General features: G+C 36.7%; 1 protein-coding gene across 4 annotated transcripts in view; it reads left to right on the forward strand.

Moving 5' to 3' along the window:
• IQCM (IQ motif containing M) overlaps positions 1–9338 on the forward strand; it is a 605776-nt gene extending 596438 nt beyond the window's left edge. For all 4 annotated transcript variants that reach the window (XM_084972727.1, XM_084972730.1, XM_084972732.1 and 1 more), the window contains one exon: positions 8992–9338. In XM_084972727.1, coding sequence (XP_084828853.1) covers positions 8992–9095 — 104 coding nt within the window. In that variant the 3' untranslated portion in view covers positions 9096–9338. The remainder of the gene's footprint in view (positions 1–8991) is intronic.
• Positions 9339–18487: the final 9149 nt, after the last annotated feature.

An 18487-nucleotide genomic window follows, 5' to 3' on the forward strand; every position in this document is an offset into this window, starting at 1 on the left:
CATATTAAAGGATACTGCACCAGACACATCCTGCCCCCAACAGAAGGATGCTACCATATAAATAATTAAAAATTCTGTTCCTATAGATGTAATAAACTATTACATCAACACTTTCAAGGAGAAAAATTATATGATAGTATCAATAGATACTAAAAGAGGCAATTGAGAAAACAACCACCTAAATAATAAGTATATAAGTAAATAAATCTGAGAGGAAATCTAGAGAGCTACATATTTAAGGTGAGAGCAGAAAAGAGAGTACTAAATGAAGAATACAAAAGTAAAGAAAAATGAACTTTGTTTTATATAAAAATTTCAAAACTGGGAGTTCCCATCGTGCCACAGTGGAAACAAATCTGACTAGGAACCATGAGGTTGCTGGTTTGATCCCTGGCCTCGCTCAGTGGGTTGAGGATCTGGTGTTGCCATGAGCTGTGGTGTAGGTCGCAGACACGGCTTGGATCTGGCATTGCTGTGGTGTAGGCCAGCGGCTACAGCTCCAATTGGACCCCTAGCCTGGGAACCTCCATACACCATGGGTGCAGCCCTAAAAAGGCAAAAGACAAAAAAAAAAAAAAAGATAAAATAAAACTTTTTCATTAAAAAAATACCGTAAGCAGATTTACTTTAAAAAATTGATTTGGAGTGGAATTTCATTTTAGAAGACAGAGGTTTAATAGAAGGAACTTTTAAAAACTGAGAACAAGGAAATAATCATAATCATAGAAAAATAGGCAAAAGGCTAAACCATTCACAGAACAAAAATTCAACAGTTATTGAATATATGCAGTGGTACTATAAGACACTAGCAGAAGAAGAAACCCATGAGCTTGTGGCTTTTAGATTTGGGGTAATACGAAAACAAAACAGTAACTGCTATTGCCGGCTGAGATGTGAGCAAAAGTACTGTCACACTTTGTTGGTAGAAATGTGAATTCCATAAAGTTATAGAAAGTAACTTGGCCATATAAATTAAAATTAAATACATATTATGTACTTTGAAATCCACACTTCCGTCTTGGGAATCTTATCCTATGGAAATAAAAGCAATACCTAGCAAAAAAACAAACATGCCTGTTTTAGCATTATTTCTATTTGGAAAAACTGAGGAATGAAGTAAACAATCAATAGAGGACTACTACCGTCTATTCATATCACTGCTGTGTACCCCTTAAAATAAGGACTCTGAGCTATACTGGTTAGGCTGAAGGAATTTTCATGAATTCTTGAGTGAAGGCAAAGTATGCATAATATGATGCCACTTTTGTAAAACAAAAAGTATTATCAAATGCATCGAACATTCATTTATCTGCAAGATATTCTCATAGAGATTGGTGCAGTGAAGCAAAGATTACTGATATTTTAAAGATGCAGGACAAACATACAGAAGGACAAATAATAATATAACATAACTTAGCCTGGCTTTAAAAATGAGTGATATAAATAGTGCTATGGTTTTCAGTACATTGTTATAAAAGGTTCTGCAATCTCTATGTGGATCAAGAATTACTTACAGCCCAATGAAACATGTCACTGTTATGAATCTTAGTTTCTTGTGATAATAATAATGATGATGATAACATCAGGTATTAGTATAAAGAGAAAGTAAGATAATAAGTGAAGCACTTAACACAGTGCCTGGCACAGAAACAATGTATATTAAATGGCAGCTGTTATTCACATTGTTGTTATTACCTTTTTTTTTTTTTTTGTCTTTTGTCTTTTTCGGGCCACACCCATGGCATATGGAGGTTCCCAGGCTAGGGGTCCAATTGGAGCTGTAGCTGCTGGCCACAGCCACAGCCACAGCAATGTGGGATCCAAGCCACATCTGCGACCTACACCACCACTCACGGCAACGCTGGATCTTTAACCCACTGAGCAAGGCCAGATTGAACCCGAGTCCTCGTGGATACTGGTTGGGTTCATTAACCACTTAGCCACAACAGGTACTCCCATATTAATATTATTTTTAATGCCAAGGTTATACATTTTTTGGAAGAATATCAAAGAGGTGAAGCACCCTTCTCTTTACATCATAGTGTTAAGAACATTCTATCACTATGGATTATCCCCAGTGACATTAACCTTCACCACCTGGCCAAGGTAGTGTTTGTCAAGTTCTTCCCCATAAAGTAGCTTTCCTCCCCCTCACCTTCTGCAGTCTGGTTTTGAAAGCAGAGAACTAAGGTCCAGGAGAGGGTCAGGAGTGAATGGAGGAATTAAATTTTTCCTCCTGAAGGTGGGAGCGTCAACATAAATTATTAACAATTCTTAAGTATTTTCTCCCCTTTTTGTTTATTCAGTCTTTCATTTACATCAGTATGTACTTAGGTACATTTTTTTTGCTAGTGGATTTATAATCCGACACTGCATTATAGTGTTGTTGCTGTTGTTGCTCAGATTGTTCTAGCGTTAAGCATTGGAAGCTTGGCTCCTCCTGAGTCTCTTTAATCTTCCTCTCTCACTTTTTATTTTTCTGTCTTCTTTTCTTTTTCTTTCTTTCTCTCTTTCTTTTCTTTTCCTTCCTTCCTTCTTCCTTCCTTCCTCATTTTCCTCTTCATCTTCCTCTTCTCCTTCCTTTTTTTGAATGCTTCCTTTTGCATTACAAGATTCTTCAGATTCAACTTGTATTATCTGCCTTATTCCTAGAACCAGCCATTTCTCCAAGGAGTCTTATTTTCTTTTATTGGAGAACAGTCTTTAGAAAATAAAATCTAGGCACAAGATGTGCTCCTTGCTACTGAGGTATCACTGTTTCCAGGCTCTGTCAGTGGACAGCTCTAGGAAATATATATATATGAAATATATATATATATATATATATGAAATATATATATATGAAATATATATATATATATATATATGAAATATATATATATATATATATATATATATATATATATATGAATACAAATGCCTGTGTGTACACAGTTATACTTCTGTATCTGTCCTTCTGAGTCTATCCATCTACATTTTGTCTTTAGCCTCTGTGGTTTCCAGTCAAAATACTGTTTTCCAAAGTAACTTAGGTCAGCTTCTTTCTTCCTCACCCTTTACAGTGAGTTGATACCTCTTTTGATGGAACTTGTATTTCCTGGTTGCACAGCAAGTCTTTTGCATGGAAAAGGGTCTCCTATCTGTAACTAGACTGACTTCTTTCATCCCAATATTCTATAAGCTACTTTTCTGTCTTTCGTGCTTTTATGCTACTCTTATTGTTTATAAATGGCATCTAATTTTGTCCTGTATTCCTACTTTGTGCCAGGAGCCCGTTTCTATCAGGCCTGCTCTTTCATTTCCTTTCATCTTATGAGAGACATCTGTCATGTGATCTTTTCTCCTGGCTGGCCCCCTGTGGTGTGAAGGTCCTTGGAGGCCATTCATTGGCCTCCAGTCTGCTTCCATAGCCCCAGGAGTGAAGGTCCTCTATTCTGTTTGCTCCCAATCCTGACCCTAGGCATCTCAGTTCAACAGGCTTCTCAGAATTCCCACGTCCTCTGGGGATGCTCTGAATCTCAGTAGCTCTGTTCACTTCACCTTGGACTGTAGTTTGTTCTGTAAGGCTGCAGAGCCATCACCTCGGTACTGCCCGCAGCCATGGCTGTAGCACCATATTGGCCACATGGCATTCTCTACGGGGCTTGCAGCCCCCTTCAACAAAACCCCTTTACTCCATGATTTTTCCACAAACCTTATGTGCTTTCTGTTATTGAGGTTTCCCATTTTCTGCTCCCCCAGTTCAAGATACAAGCAAATAGGGTGCCAGGCCCTTTCTCAAGAGTTCATCGATGTTTCCTCTTTCATCCCCCCACCAATCTGTTAGTCCAATTCTGTAAGTTGGAAAGGATTCTCATGTCATCACACAATTTTCCTTACCATATGGCTCCATGTGCTAAGTTCTCCAGATTCTGGTTTCTTGAATCTCTAAAAGGCTGCACATTCTGAGAGAAGCCATACTCTTCCAAGCAGAAGTCTTCCTTTAGAAACAGTGGCTATTGCTTTGTGTTTCAAAGCCTCCTTCTTGAAATGCAGCTATTTTCTTTGTTCTAGGATTTTCCTGCTTGAACCCAGTGAATATATGGAATGTCACAAAATTATTCACCTCATTTTAAATAGCTATGTTCATTAAATAGCTATATGTTTTCCATTTTTTTACAGATGACAAAAGCTGAGTATTTTAAAACTCTAGAATATTTATGAGCTATTTATAATTTTTTCCTTGTTTCAAAATTGATAAGCATTGGAAATGAGGTGATTATTTTCAGTCACCCTCAAGGAAGCCATTACTATTGCCCGAACAGCCGTGTTAGTGAGGAATATCGAGGAGTGGGAAGAAAACTAATATTTCAAAACAATATCCAACTGTATCCAGCCTCAACCCACTAGGCCATCAGACAACTCTTTATTTTTGCTTTATATTAACTGTGCTAATCTTCTGGTGGGCAGGGCCATGATGCCCTATTCGATAGGTACCTTTTTTTTTTTTTAACTAGCTCTCTCTGAGTAGCATAATAATTGCCGTTTCTTTTTGCTTTGTGTGTGTGTTTCTGGATTAGGAAATGAAGACTCGGAAAGGTCTCAGCCAGTGCCCTCTTACATTACCTCATAGCACGTAGCATGAACCTGAACAAATAGGACTCAGTAGATACTCAGTGCCCTAAATGTGTATTTTATTTTCTAACACAATCTGTGTGTGTTTTCTTTCCAAGTTGTTCTACAAAGATTCATTTGAAGCACTCATGGATAGTAGCCAAGAGTGTAGAATAATACATAACTTTGAGCGGGTCAGGGAAATGGCATGAAAAATCATAAAATAGACTTGCCAACATGAAATAATGGAGATTCTTTAAAAGACAGCAGAGGGCCAGGGCATACTTTGAGCCTTTGCAAAAAAATTAGTATTCCATTTCTGAAAATACAGCCTATTAAATGCATATTAAGCATATTACCTATTTTTAATATATTCCCAAGTTGAACTTATTTATTCAAATTAGTGAAGTAGCAACAAGGATCTAAGTTCTGATTATTCATTATTTACAATAAAAATGAATTTCTACCGCATATTCCAATCCACAAACTTGAAGATCTCTAATAGTGTTATTTTACATAAATATCTTCTGTTGAAAATATGGATAAGCAAAAATAACTAAAGCTAAATTATAATTCCACCCACTGTTAATATCCCGATATTTATTACTGTGCATGTTTTCCTATGGTTATAACTTTTCCAAAAACTGGAGTCTGGAGTTCCCGTTGTGGCTCAACAGATTAAGAACCTAGTGTTGTCTCTGTGAGGATGTGGGTTAAGGATCTGGCGTTGCCACAAGCTGAGGCGTATGTGGCAGGTGTGGCTTGGATCTGCCGTTTCTGTGGCTGTGTCATAGGCCTCAGCTGCAGCTCTGACTTGATCCTTGTCCCAGGAACTTCCATGTGCCACAGGTGTAGCTGTAAAAGGGAAAACCAAAGCAAAGCAAAACCTGGGATCCTATTATAGATACTGCTTTGTAACCTGCTTTTCCATTTAAAACTAATTTGTAACCTATAAGGGTTTAATAAAATAGGTTTCTGTGGAGATCTTTTAAAGGCCTTGATTGAAGTTGCTTCCTTAGAGAGGGTTTTTTGTTTGTTTTGGGGACCCAGTGAACTCTAAATTTGCTTAAGCTGTTTTGGGCCATGTAAGGCGACATGAACCAGAGCGCCAAAGCCATGGCAGCTCTGAGGCTTGGCTCCATTTGTCCAGCCTCAGAAGTGGGAAGGGTTCCTGGCTGTCCCTTTCTTTGAAATTTCCTCTTCTCTTCCCTTCCCTTCACTTCCCTGCCCTTTTCTCTCCCTCCCACTCTCTTTATTTTTTATATTCTACTCCCTCTGGAGCGCCTGCCCTCCATTGTGGTCTCACGCTGGGCTCCCCATTTTGAGTGAACTCTATGTTTTCCATCAAGTCCTTACTCCCCTTGCAAGGCTGAAGTTCAGGTATCCAGGGCTCAGCAGAAAACCTCAGAACAAAAAATCTAGCACTCAAATATCCACTAGGTAACTGACTTTACTTTTTTCTTTTTTTGGTTTTTGCATTTTATTCCTTCTCTGCCAGTTTAGCAATGCCATTACAATACATTTAACATTTTATTCAGGATGTGACTTATTTTAATCCAAAGGACTGTTCTCTGAATCTGTTCCACCATATGATAAAAATGAAGGTCAAGAGTATTTACCTTGAAAGATTAAAAATATATAATGTATACTTTTATTTTATTTGTTTTTTTTGGGGTTTTTTTTTGCCTTTTTGCCATTTTCTTGGGCTGCTCTCGTGGCATATGAAGGTTCCCAGGCTAGGGGTCGAATCAGAGCCGTAGCCACCAGCCTAAGCCAGAGCCACAGCAATGCGGGATCCAAGCCGCGTCTGCAACCTACACCACAGCTCACGGCAACGCCGGATCGTTAACCCACTGAGCAAGGGCAGGGATCGAACCTGCAACCTCATGGTTCCTTGTCGGATTCATTAACCACTGCGCCACGATAGGAACTCCTATACTTATATTTTAATACCTCCTAAAATTAATTCTCCTTTATTTAATTGAAATATTTATGAAATAACAGATTATACAGTTTAGGATTCTGCTCCCAATTAAGATTATGGTCACTAATTACAATATGTGTTGTTGTTGTTGTTTTTTTTCCCTACATTAACAGCAATTCTCTGACACTAGCTGGGTGTCCTATGGTTTAACTTAATTGTGACACAAAGATAGTATCAGATCCCATGGAGGTTAAGGGCTACATACATCCCAGGAAACTGTCCTCCATTTCTCATGCTAATTCAAAGTAGTAAAGTCATCAAGTTACCTACAACTTGTGTCCACCTTGGCTACAAATCAGAAGTTCCCCAAACCCCCTCCCAGGTTTTATTAATTTGCTAGAGCAGCTCAGGGAATTAAAGGAAACACTGTCACATTTACCAGTTTATTAAGGGATAGGATAAAGGATACCAGTGAACAGCCTGTTGAAGACATAAGTGGGGGGAGATCTGGGAGGGTCCTATTCTTCTGTCTCTAGGGCATCACTCTCCTGGTACATGGATGTTTTTCATCCTCAGAAGCTCTTAGAACCCTGTACCATTGGGATTTTTAATGGAGGTTTATTCCATCAGCATGACGGACCATTAACTCTCTTTCCTGCCCCTGTGCCCCCTGGAGAAGTGTATGGAGGAGGAGGCTAAAACTTCTAAGCTTCTAGTCGTGGCTTGGTTTTTCTGGGGACCAGCCCCCATCCAGGAACCCATCCAGAGTCAACTCATTGGAACAAAAAATGCTCCTAGTGCTGGTATCACTCAGGAAATTACAAGTATTTTAGGAGCTCTGTGCCAGGAAGTGGGGACAGAGACCAATATATATGCATTTTCTATTACTTCACCAATTATTAGTGAAATTTCTTTATCAAGCCTACATAGATGATAATATCATAGTATAAATAATAGTAATCTAGCAACTGTATCTTATGAATTATACATATATCTTTATTGTTAACTAATAGACTTTATGTATTGATGCTTTTGAGGAGGGTTTTTTTTTTTTTTTTTTTTTTTTTTTGGCCATGCCTACCACATGGGGCATTTCCTCCGCCAAAGATCAAACCTGTGCAATAGCAGCGACCCGGGCTGTTGCAATGACAACGCTGGATCCTTAACCTACTGCATTACAAGAGAACTCTGTTTTTGAGGAGTTTCATGTTTACAGAAATATTAGTGGAAAGTACAGAGTGTTCCCATATACCGTCTAATCTGCGCCCCTCTTCCCATTCCCTATTATTAACACCCTGAATTAGTGTGGTATATTTGTTATAATCTATCAGCCAATATTAACACATTACTGTTACACATATATCTCTTGAGAAATGTTTTTGATCTTTTTAACAACCAGATAAGATATTATCCCCTTTTCAAAAATAAGGAAACTATGAAATAGTTTTAAATTTGAGTTCACTCACAAATGTATAAAGAACAGGAACTTGGACTATTATATCCACTTTTCCTTCTATTTTTACCTACTTTGAGTATCCTATATTCCAGCCATTTTCTGTCTGGTGAAATGTATGGCTGGTATTGCATATTATCAAAAAATTACAGTAGGAAATGTGGGAAATCATTTTATCCTAAGATCTCATCTTTAGAACTAACACACTTATCTGGCATAACCACTATATTAAGGACACCAGTTGGTGATTGCCTTTCCCTATGATCACACCTGCAGTGATAACTACTAATACTGATTATTTTATACATACTCTGAATATAGCCTAATTTGTTTTGTTTTATAAGCCTTGATCTTTATCTAATGGCAATATGGATAAACATCACAACAGCGATGCCCTGCTTCTTCTCTTAACAGCACGTCAAGTCATTCATTTTCTTTTAGTGATGAGTTGTGTTCTTCTCATAACTTTAACTGTTTGGGGGCAGTTGGTTATGCTTTTGTTTAATAACAACAGGTCTTAAGGGGTAAAACATACTGCAATATCTGTTAATTAGTGCTGTGTAACATGGTATCTGCATTAAATGTATGGCTTTATTTCATATTTGAAGTCATTTTATACATAGAGATGAATCAAATACACACCATCTGTACAAATAGTGTTTTGTATTGATTTAAATATCAGTATCAGAACTGATTCTATTGTAATGCAAAAAAACTAAATGCTGTTGTTTTTATGGTCAAACAGATGTTGCATCTAATTTATTTCAAATATGCTGTGTATTTTTGGGATCCACTTCTACCATTGCTTCTCTCAACTCTGGTCCAACCTTAATTCTTGCTGAATCTCTTGGCTTTATATATAATATAACGCAGTACACCTGAAGGAAATGCAGCCAAGTCAAATCTCTGTTCTAGGCCAACCATAACTGATTTCCCATAATCTTTTATGACTTCAAAAGCATGATGCATTCTGTCATATAATTTAAAATTTATTAATGTAATTATATATTTTATCTTACAGTAAATGGACATCCAATACTCAAAAGAGCTAACATCCGGATTGTTGGAAAGTTAGTGGCCAGATCTATGAGAGAAAGGAAAATGAGACAACTTTATTTATCATGAGAAGTAAAATAAGGTTTTCAATACAATCTTGTTACTTTAAGAGTTGAACCGATCTACCCAAAATCATAGATTAACATTGGCCAAGGATTAATCCTGTATCAACAGGAAGATAAGACAAGCATCTTTGCGTATCCAAAAAAGATCTTCAGCAAGTCATTCTATAATTACTAAATATCTTTGAATGAACCATTCATTACATCTTTTTTTAAATAAAAGATACATTTTATCATATTGAAGTTGAAATCACAGTATCAAGTATTCCATTCATTGGACTTCAATTTGGTTTGTTCCAGTGCCAACAAATGCCATAAAGAAATTTTAAGATTCTTATTTCTAAAAACTCACATTTTTGGAAATGGCTTCTCAAAATATATTTTTTAATGTATTATTTTATTAGTGTACCCATGGTATTGCTCACTCTAAAGTGAAAAACTGAGAGTAAATATGCAGTATTCCTGAGTTACATGCCTTAGTTCATGAAAGATTTGAAGCACCGTAGCTAACACCAGTCCCTTAAAAATCTTGAATTTAATTTTATCTATCCATCATTCATCCATTCATCCATCATCTAGCCATCATTCATCCCTTCCTGCCTCCATCCATGAATGGAATTGGAGAAGTAAATGAAGGGGTGATAACTGAAGAAACAGAATCTTTGCATAGCCTAGTGACTTGATATGAGAGGCAGGAACAACATGGCAGGTGTTCTTCAGTTCTTACCCTGATCTGTAACTTTTGTAATAGACACTCTGGTTTAAAAAAAAAAAAAAAAAAAAAAAAAAAGAGATCTTTCAGGCTTATTCATACAGTGGAGTTCACTGTAAACATGGAAGTTACTAGAATGAAGTCTTTAGAAAAGTCAGTTACAAGAATCATGTTAGGGTAGGATCTCACCAAAACCAGAACCAAGGTGGACTAGAAAACATACTGATACTCTAACCAGAAAATATTAGCAGTAAAACCTTTGATAGAAGGAAAAAAGTGATTACCAGCTAAGATGTAGAGGTTAGTTTTCTGTGAAATTAAATGATCTGTATTATCTCTGTTGGTAATTGAGAGCGCTTCATTTTAGAGAAAAGTTTTTATTTCAATACTGGAAAAAAGCTGGAAAAATGCACAATTAAAAAAAGGAAAAATTTCCCTGTTGGCTCAGCAGGTTAAGGATCTCTTGTCCCTGCTGTGGCTCTGGTTACTTGCTGGTGTGGTATTACTTTGATCCCTGGCCCGGGAAATTGCCCATGCCAAAAAAAAAAAAAAAAAGGAAAAAAAATCAAAATCATACATTAATTGAGTCCAAGCACAGTAACAGATCATTAGCCTGGTCCTTTTTATAGCATTATTAGGATAAAAGTTTGGCTAGATTTCTGCCATCGCTATTTGAAAAAATTGGGAACAAAAGCATAGACTATAATGAAAGTCACTTACAAACTAAAATATAGGCTTTCCTAATGAGTAATGAGTGTCACTATTTCAAATGGCAAATATATTTATAAGAGAGAATATAAAAGCAATATCAAAACTACCTTATAAAAATAAAACACAAAAATTAAGTTTCGATTATGACAATTAGGGGCAGGACACAAAACAAATTTATTTTTTCTTTAAAAAAGTGTGATTTTTCTGGCTCATATTTTCATTTAACTATTATTCTTGATTTTTTGCAAATCAAAGTATGGCTACTGACTATCTGTTAGAGGTGTGATCCTACATTAAGTTCAGTGGCATGTCACTCTAGAGCTGTGGAAGACAGTGTAAGGTCGGTGAAAAGAAGCCTTCACTTTTCAATAGTCAGTTTCTATATAAAAATTGGCACTTGGTACTCATCAAAGAACAAGAAATATTGGATATGCTCTAAATGTCCATTGTGTTTTGAGCCAACTACCTGATGGAAGTCATCACTTATATGTAAATGAACTGTCAATGGCTTGCCACTGTTGGCAATCACTGGACTGTGAAGGGTATGTCTTAATAAGAACCAAAGCTCTTCACAGACTTTGATTTACTGGAAATAAAATAGAAAAGTCCTCTGAGACTACAAAGGACACTTGTTTCAGATCAAATGTCTAGACAGTAGCAATATATTTAGGGCTTTTATTATAGCAAAACTGCAAATTAGAATGGAGTGGTGAGAAAGTTCCTGTGACCCAACTGAGTTCTAAAACAGTGCTTCTGACTAGAGTAATACAATCTTTAAAATAGCTAAGCCAAATTAAATAAAAGTGCATTAAGAAAAAAAAATACCAAAGACAATGAAAGGTTAAGATTTAGGTTTGTTACATCTTTTAAATTATCTATGATTTATGTTTTACATTTTCTTACAAATTTATATTTTTCTGAATAAATTCAGCTCTTAGAATAAATGGCAAACTTTTGTGATCTTGCAACATGGACTACTTTTCAGAAAAATCAGGAAAAAGGGAATTTTTCCTTGTCTATCCATCCCTTTCCCCAACTTCCATTCCAAAACACACAATTGAAATGCTGAAACCGTGTTAACTATTACTATCTTTATAAATACTGTAAATTAAAAAAATATATTAAATTTGCAAAATACATTAGAACTTGCAATATGCTTTCACACAAATATGAATTAATATGGAGACTTTAATTGTGTTAAAATGATTAAATAAGACAATCTAGGCAATATAAACAAATGTTTATACTTCATGAAGTAGACAGTCTCTTCTCAGACAGCTGCACAATGGGGCAGAAGGCAGGAAGCTTTTAAGGGATAAATAATAAAGAACAAGGAAGAAAAAATAGAAAATAATTTTATTGACTGAGGCCATATTGGCAACCTAATTTGGGTGAAAAGGAGCAAAGAAGTAAATATGGAGCCCGGAGTTGGTATGTTGTTTGGGGATTGGCTGATGGGACATACTGTGTTTCTGGTTTGGTGGAACATTTATGGGACACAGATGTTATCTAAATTTTGGTTTGCTGACATGGTACCCTGGATAGGAGCAACTCTATCTTGGATCTGGAAATTTATTTCAACAATAAGTGGACCAAATTTTTATATTAACTGCTTTCTTCCAAAACATATTTTGCTCAGAGAGGTATACAATTTCAGACAGGTTAATAGCTTTGAAAAATATTCCCCCAGATCTCATTAACTTAAAATAATGTTTGCTCACTTTACAATCCTATATGAGCCAGACAGTCCCATGTCTCTTCCAGACATTCAGGCTTTTCCATCTTAATAGATTTGACATTCTTTAGGGCTTTTATTGCAGCCTTCACATTCATGCAATAGATAAAAAAGAGAGTGTGGAGAAAGCCTACTCACTTCTTAACTACTTCAATCTGAATTTGGAATATATCACTTCTACTCACATTCTACTGGAGAGAACTTGTCACCTAGTTCCATCTATATGCAAGAGGACCAGGAAATGTAGTTTAGTTTTACATCAAAAAAGACACTATGTTGAGCATTTTTTCATGTGCTTGTTGGCCATCTATATATCTTCTCTGGAGAAATGTCTGTTCAGGTCTTTTGCCCATTTTTCAATTAGGTTGTTGGCTTTTTGCTGTTGAGTTATATAAGTTGCTTATATATTCTAGAGATTAAGCCCTTGTCAGTTGCATCATTTGAAACTATTTTCTCCCATTCTGTAAGTTGTCTTTTTGTTTGTTTTTTTGTTTTTAAGGTTTCCTTTGCTGTGCAAAAGTTTGTCAGTTTGATTAGGTCCTATTGGTTTATTTTTGCTTTTATTTCTGATGCTTTGGGAGATTGACCTGAGAAAACATTTGTAAGGTTGATATCAGAGAATGTTTTGGCTGTGTTCTCTTCTAGGAGTTTGATGGTGTCTTGTCTTACATTTAAGTAGTTAAGCCATTTTGAGTTTCTTTTTGTGCATGGTGTGAGGGTGTGTTCCACTTTCATTGATTTACATGCAGCTGTCCAGGTTTCCCAGCACCACTTGCTGAAAAGATTGTCCTTTTCCCATTTTATATTCTTGGCTCCTGCTCTGTTGGTGGGAATGTAAATTGGTACAACCACTATGGAAAACAGTATGGAGGTACCTTAGAAAACTATACATAGAACTACCATATGATCCAGCAATCCCACTCTTGGGCATATACCCAGACAGAACTTTTCCTTGAAAAAGACACATGCACCCATATGTTCATTGCAGATCTATTCACAATAGCCAAGACATGGAAACAACCTAAATGTCCATTGACAGACAATTGGATTAAGAAGATGTGGTATGTATATACACAATGGAATACTACCCAGCCATAAAAAAGAACAAAATGATGCCATTTGCAGTAACAGGGATGGAACTAGAGACTCTCATACTAAGTAAATCAGAAAGAGAAAGACAAAAACCATATTATTTCATTTATGTCTAATATAAGGCACAAATGAATCTTTTCACAAAAAGAAAATCATGGACATGTAGAACAGACTTGTGGTTGCCAAGAGGGAGGGGGAGGGAGTAAGAGGGACTGGGAATTTTGGGTTAATACATGCAGACTGTTGCCTTTGGAATGGATAAACAATTGGATCCTGCTGTATAGCACTGGGAACTTTGGTCACTTGTGATGGAGCATGATAATGTGAGAAAAAAGAAGGTATACATATATATGTGATTGGATCACCTTGCTGTGCAGCATAAAATTGACAGAACACTGTAAATCAGCTGTAATGGAAAAAATAAAAATCGTTATAAAAAATGAAACAAAACAAAAACAAAAAAAGAGACTATGCCACTCTCAGGCATAGTGAGTAAATTATATTCCTCATTATTTTAGGGAACAGGAAAAATTTCAAATGCCTTCACTTGAATGGTCATTATTCTGGCTTAAAATATTAATAGAAGGAGTCTGGTTCAAGATGGCAGCATGGAAAGATCTTTAGCTCACCTCCTTCCATTGCCCACAAAATTAGAGCCACTTACAAAGCAGCTATCTCAGAGAATTATCTGAAGACCACAGATAAAGAAATAAAGAAGGGGCCACAAAGAAATGGGAGTGAAGGGTGTAGACATGGTCTGCCTAGGAGGAGAACCTCAGCATGGTGACTCACTTACTGCTGGAAGAGTAAAATATCCACCAAGTTCCTCCTCAAGGAATGAGGACTCAAAGCCCCACATCTGGGTCCCCATCCCAGGATCCTGCACTGGGGAGAAAAGCCCTTAAAAGTCTGGTTTTGAAAGGCAGAGGGGCTAAGGGTCAGAAAAGCTAGGGGCTTAAGAAATCGAGACTTAACTCTGAAAAGGTGCACGCAAAATCTCATCTGCTCCGAGTCCTGGTGCAGAGACAGCAGTTTGAAAGCATCTGGATCAGATATACTTACTGAACCTGGACAGCTTCCTAGAGAGACAGGAGGCAGCTGGGACTCCCCTGACAAGGATGCCACTCTTATCACTGTTATTGTTATTTTACTAATGAAGTATTGGAAGTCCTAGCCACTCAGACAAGTAAGAAATAAAAGGCATCCAAGTTGGAAAGGAAAATGTAAAGTGGTCCCTATTTGCAGATGACGTGATATTTCTATATATAGAAAATCCTAAAGATGCCATCAAAAAACTTTTAGAACTAATCAATGTAGTAAAGTTGCCGAGTACAAAATTAATATACAGAAATCTGTTACTTTTCTATACACCAGTAATAAATGATCAGAAGGAGAAATTAAGAAAATAATCCCATTTACATCTACATCAAAAGGAATAAAATACCTTGGAATAAATTTAACCATGGGGATGAAAGACCTATACTCTGAAAACCTTAAGACATTGATGAAATAAAATTGTAGACAATACAAAAAGTAGAAATATATACCATACTCAGGAATTGGTAAAATAATGTTAAAAATGTCCATACTATCCAAGGAGACCTACAGATTCAATTCAATCCCTAGCACAACACCAATGACATTTTCACAGAACTAGAACAAAAAAATAAAATGTGTATGGAACCACAAAAGACCTTGAAGCGCCAACCTTGAGAAAGAAGAACAAAGGTGGAGGTATCATAGCCATGATTCCAAACTATACCAAAGCCACAGTAGTCAAAACAATATGGTACTGGCACAGAAGCATAAAAATCAATGGAACAGAATAGAGAGCCTAGAAATACACCCACTCTTATATAGTTAATTAATCTATGACAAAGGAAGTAAAGATAAAAAATGGGGAAAAGAAAGTTTCTTTGACACATGGTATTGGAAAAGCTGAACAGATACATGCCAAAGAGTGAAAGTGGACTACCTTCCTACACCATATACAAAAAGAAACTTGGAGTGGATTAAAGATTTCAGTGTGAGACCCAAACTGTAAAACATGGGCTGTAAACTCTTTGACACTGGTTTTAGCAATGTATTTTATGATCTGTCTTTTATGGCAAGGGAAACAAAAGGAATAATAAATGGGATTATATCAAACCTTAAAAGCTTTTGTTCAGTAAAGTAAACCATCACCAAAATGAAAAGGTGACTTACTGAATGGGAGAACATAGTTGCAAATAATATATCTGATAAGGGATTAATATCCAAAATATGCAAGGAACTCATACAATTCAATATCAAAAAAAGACAATATCAGTTTGGTTTTTTTTCCTTTTTAGGGCTGCACCCATGGCACATGGAAGTTCCCAGGCTAGTCATCCAATCTGGGCTACAGCTGCCGGCCCACACCACAGCCATAGCAATGCAGGATCCCAGATGCATCTGTGACCTGCACACGCTGTTCACAGCAACGCTGGACCCTTAACCCACTGAATAAGGCCAAGGATCTAATGTGCATCCTCATGGATCCTAGTCATTTCGTTACTGCTGAGCCAAGACAGGAACTCCCTCAAAGTTTTTAAACAAGCAGAGGACTTGAATAGACATTTTCCAAAGAAGAAAAATAGACAGCCATGGCAAGATGCTCAATACCACTATCAGGGAAATGCAAATCAAGACCAAAATGAGATATCAACTTACACCTGACAGAATGACTATTATCAAAAAGACAACAAATAACCATCATTGTGGAGAATATCCTGAAAGTGTTGGGATGTATATCAGTGTAGCCACTATGGAAATAATATTGAAGTCCCTCAAAAAATTAAAAACACGACTACCATGTGACCTTACAATTCCACCTCTAGTGAAATCATATGGTATTTGTTTGATTTATTCTGCTTATTATAATACCCTCTAGAAGATCCATCTATGTTGTTACAAAAGGCCAGATTTCACTCCTTTTTTTATGCCTGAGAAATATTTCATTGCATATATGTGACACATACACACACACACACCCACCCACCCACCCCATCCATGAATAATGCTGCAGTAAACATAGAGGTGCATATATCTTTTCCAAGTAGGGTTTTTGCCTCTTTGGATACATACTAGATGTGGAACTGTAGGGTCATATGATAGTTGCGCATACGTTTGCTCTGAAAGTTTTGAACCAATGTTCTAGCTTAGGTACGTTCCCTTTAAGACTGCTACCTCTGGAGTTCCTGTAGTGTCTCAGTGAAAACAAATCTGACTAGCATCCTTGAGGACCCAGGATCAAACCCTGGCCTTGCTCAGTGGGTTGAGGATCTAGTGTTGCCATGAGCTTCGTGTAGGTCGCAGACACGGCTTGGATCCTGTGTTGCTGTGGCTGTGGTGTAGGCCAGCAGCTACAGCTCCTATTCAACCCCTAGCCTGGGAATCTCCACATGCCACAGGTACAGCCCTAGAAAGATGAACACAATAAATAAATAAAGAATAAAGACTGCTATGCTTTCTGGAATGAAGGCTTAAAACTTTCAAATTTGGGAGTTATTAAACAAATTCCACTTTGGACTTCTCTTTCTGATTCCTCTAGGTGCTTTTAAATGTCTCTGTGCATTTTGCTAGATTTCCACATTGTAAAATATACATTTACAACATAACAGTAATAATGCAAGCTGTATTTTCAGCCTCCTCCATACAAAATTTTACTTTGGAAATGAACTGTGTGGGGATAAAAGTTGAGCACAAAGCGTTTAACCCTACTAGAATATCTCATGGCAGCATCCTGACCTGGGTCAGTGGATGTGGGGTAGTTTTCTGATTCAGAGGTTTCCTAATTTTGGTACACCATTTCCTGGGGTGATACCAAGGGTGATTCATGGAACAATTCCTGCAAGCTGTTTCTTGCTGTCATCCCAACCTTTTTCTTAGTTGTCTATATCCTTACTAATCTCTTTCTGATTAATATAGCTGGCGTTGTCCTGTCATCTTCTACTGACCCATACTTTTTTCCCTCTGTCTCTTCTTTCCTTCCTTCGTTCCCATTATCCCTCTGTCTTAACTAAATAATTTTACTCAATAAAGCCTCTACCAAAATAAATGTATTTAAAAGTTAAGATGCAGTTTTCATAATGGAGACTTCTGATGTACTCCATAAGCATAAATCCCATATATCAGATCTCCTGGTATGTCACATTGTCCCAGATAATCCCACTTTCTCTTTCCCTCTGCATATAACCAGTTTCATCTTGGTTGAAAGCATATTAGATATCCTAAATAAGTATTCCTGTAAGTAATTCTGTACGGAAGAGAAGCCAAGGACATCAGAAAGGTAACTTTATTTTTGATAGCAGGATGATAATTCTATGAAACTCCAGAGCCTTGACAGTTGCTTATAAGCCACAAAAATGAAGAGGATGCAATAGAAAGAGATTTATCAATTTAATCTTTCTGTATTTTGACAACATGTATTATTAAACACTAAACTATTTGTAAATTTGATACAGTTTCAGTGGTGATGTAATGGTTAGTCTGGAAGTAAAATCTCTCATATAGTTAGATGACTAATGGAACATTGTAATAAGTGAAATATGATCGTAAAAAAACTGATATTGCCTCATTGCAAAGGTAGGTATTATAGATTTTCATCATAAACCAAGATACCTGGCTAATCTGTAAAGGAGTCTGAAGATATTTGTCTTTGAAACATCATCAGTGCTTCAGAATCTCAAATAGGTGTTTTTCTTGATAAAAATGTAAGTTTATTTATAAAACTCCCTTATGCTAAAAGAAAAATACCAACTGTGAAAAAAAAAAAAACTATGAAAATTACAACGTGAGTAGCTATTTCATAGGATTGAGTAGCTGGAGCAGGCATTTTTTTGTGTAGGCTAAGACCTTTATTTTACAAAAGTAAAAGCTGAAGTGGGTGGTTAAGTGAGGTCATCCAGCAATTTAGTGCCTGAACTGGGATTGGCATGCTATCTTCAAATTCCCAGTCCAGTCTTCTTGATCCTATGTGATATCATCTTCCCAGAAGACAAAGTGAGAGGGTATTAAAAACCCAGAAATAAGGATTCATAGGGCAGGCCCAAACTAGGCAACATCAAAGAAGCTATACCCACCCCATTTGATGGATGCTTCTTCTGACCTTCTCTAGTAACTTCTGTTC

Source organism: Sus scrofa, chromosome 8 (assembly GCF_054392235.1).
Source record: "Sus scrofa isolate SSC_HxYL_T2T_F1_AM1 chromosome 8, Sscrofa_HxYL_maternal_Yorkshire_Landrace_v2.0, whole genome shotgun sequence".
NCBI lineage: Eukaryota > Metazoa > Chordata > Mammalia > Artiodactyla > Suidae > Sus > Sus scrofa.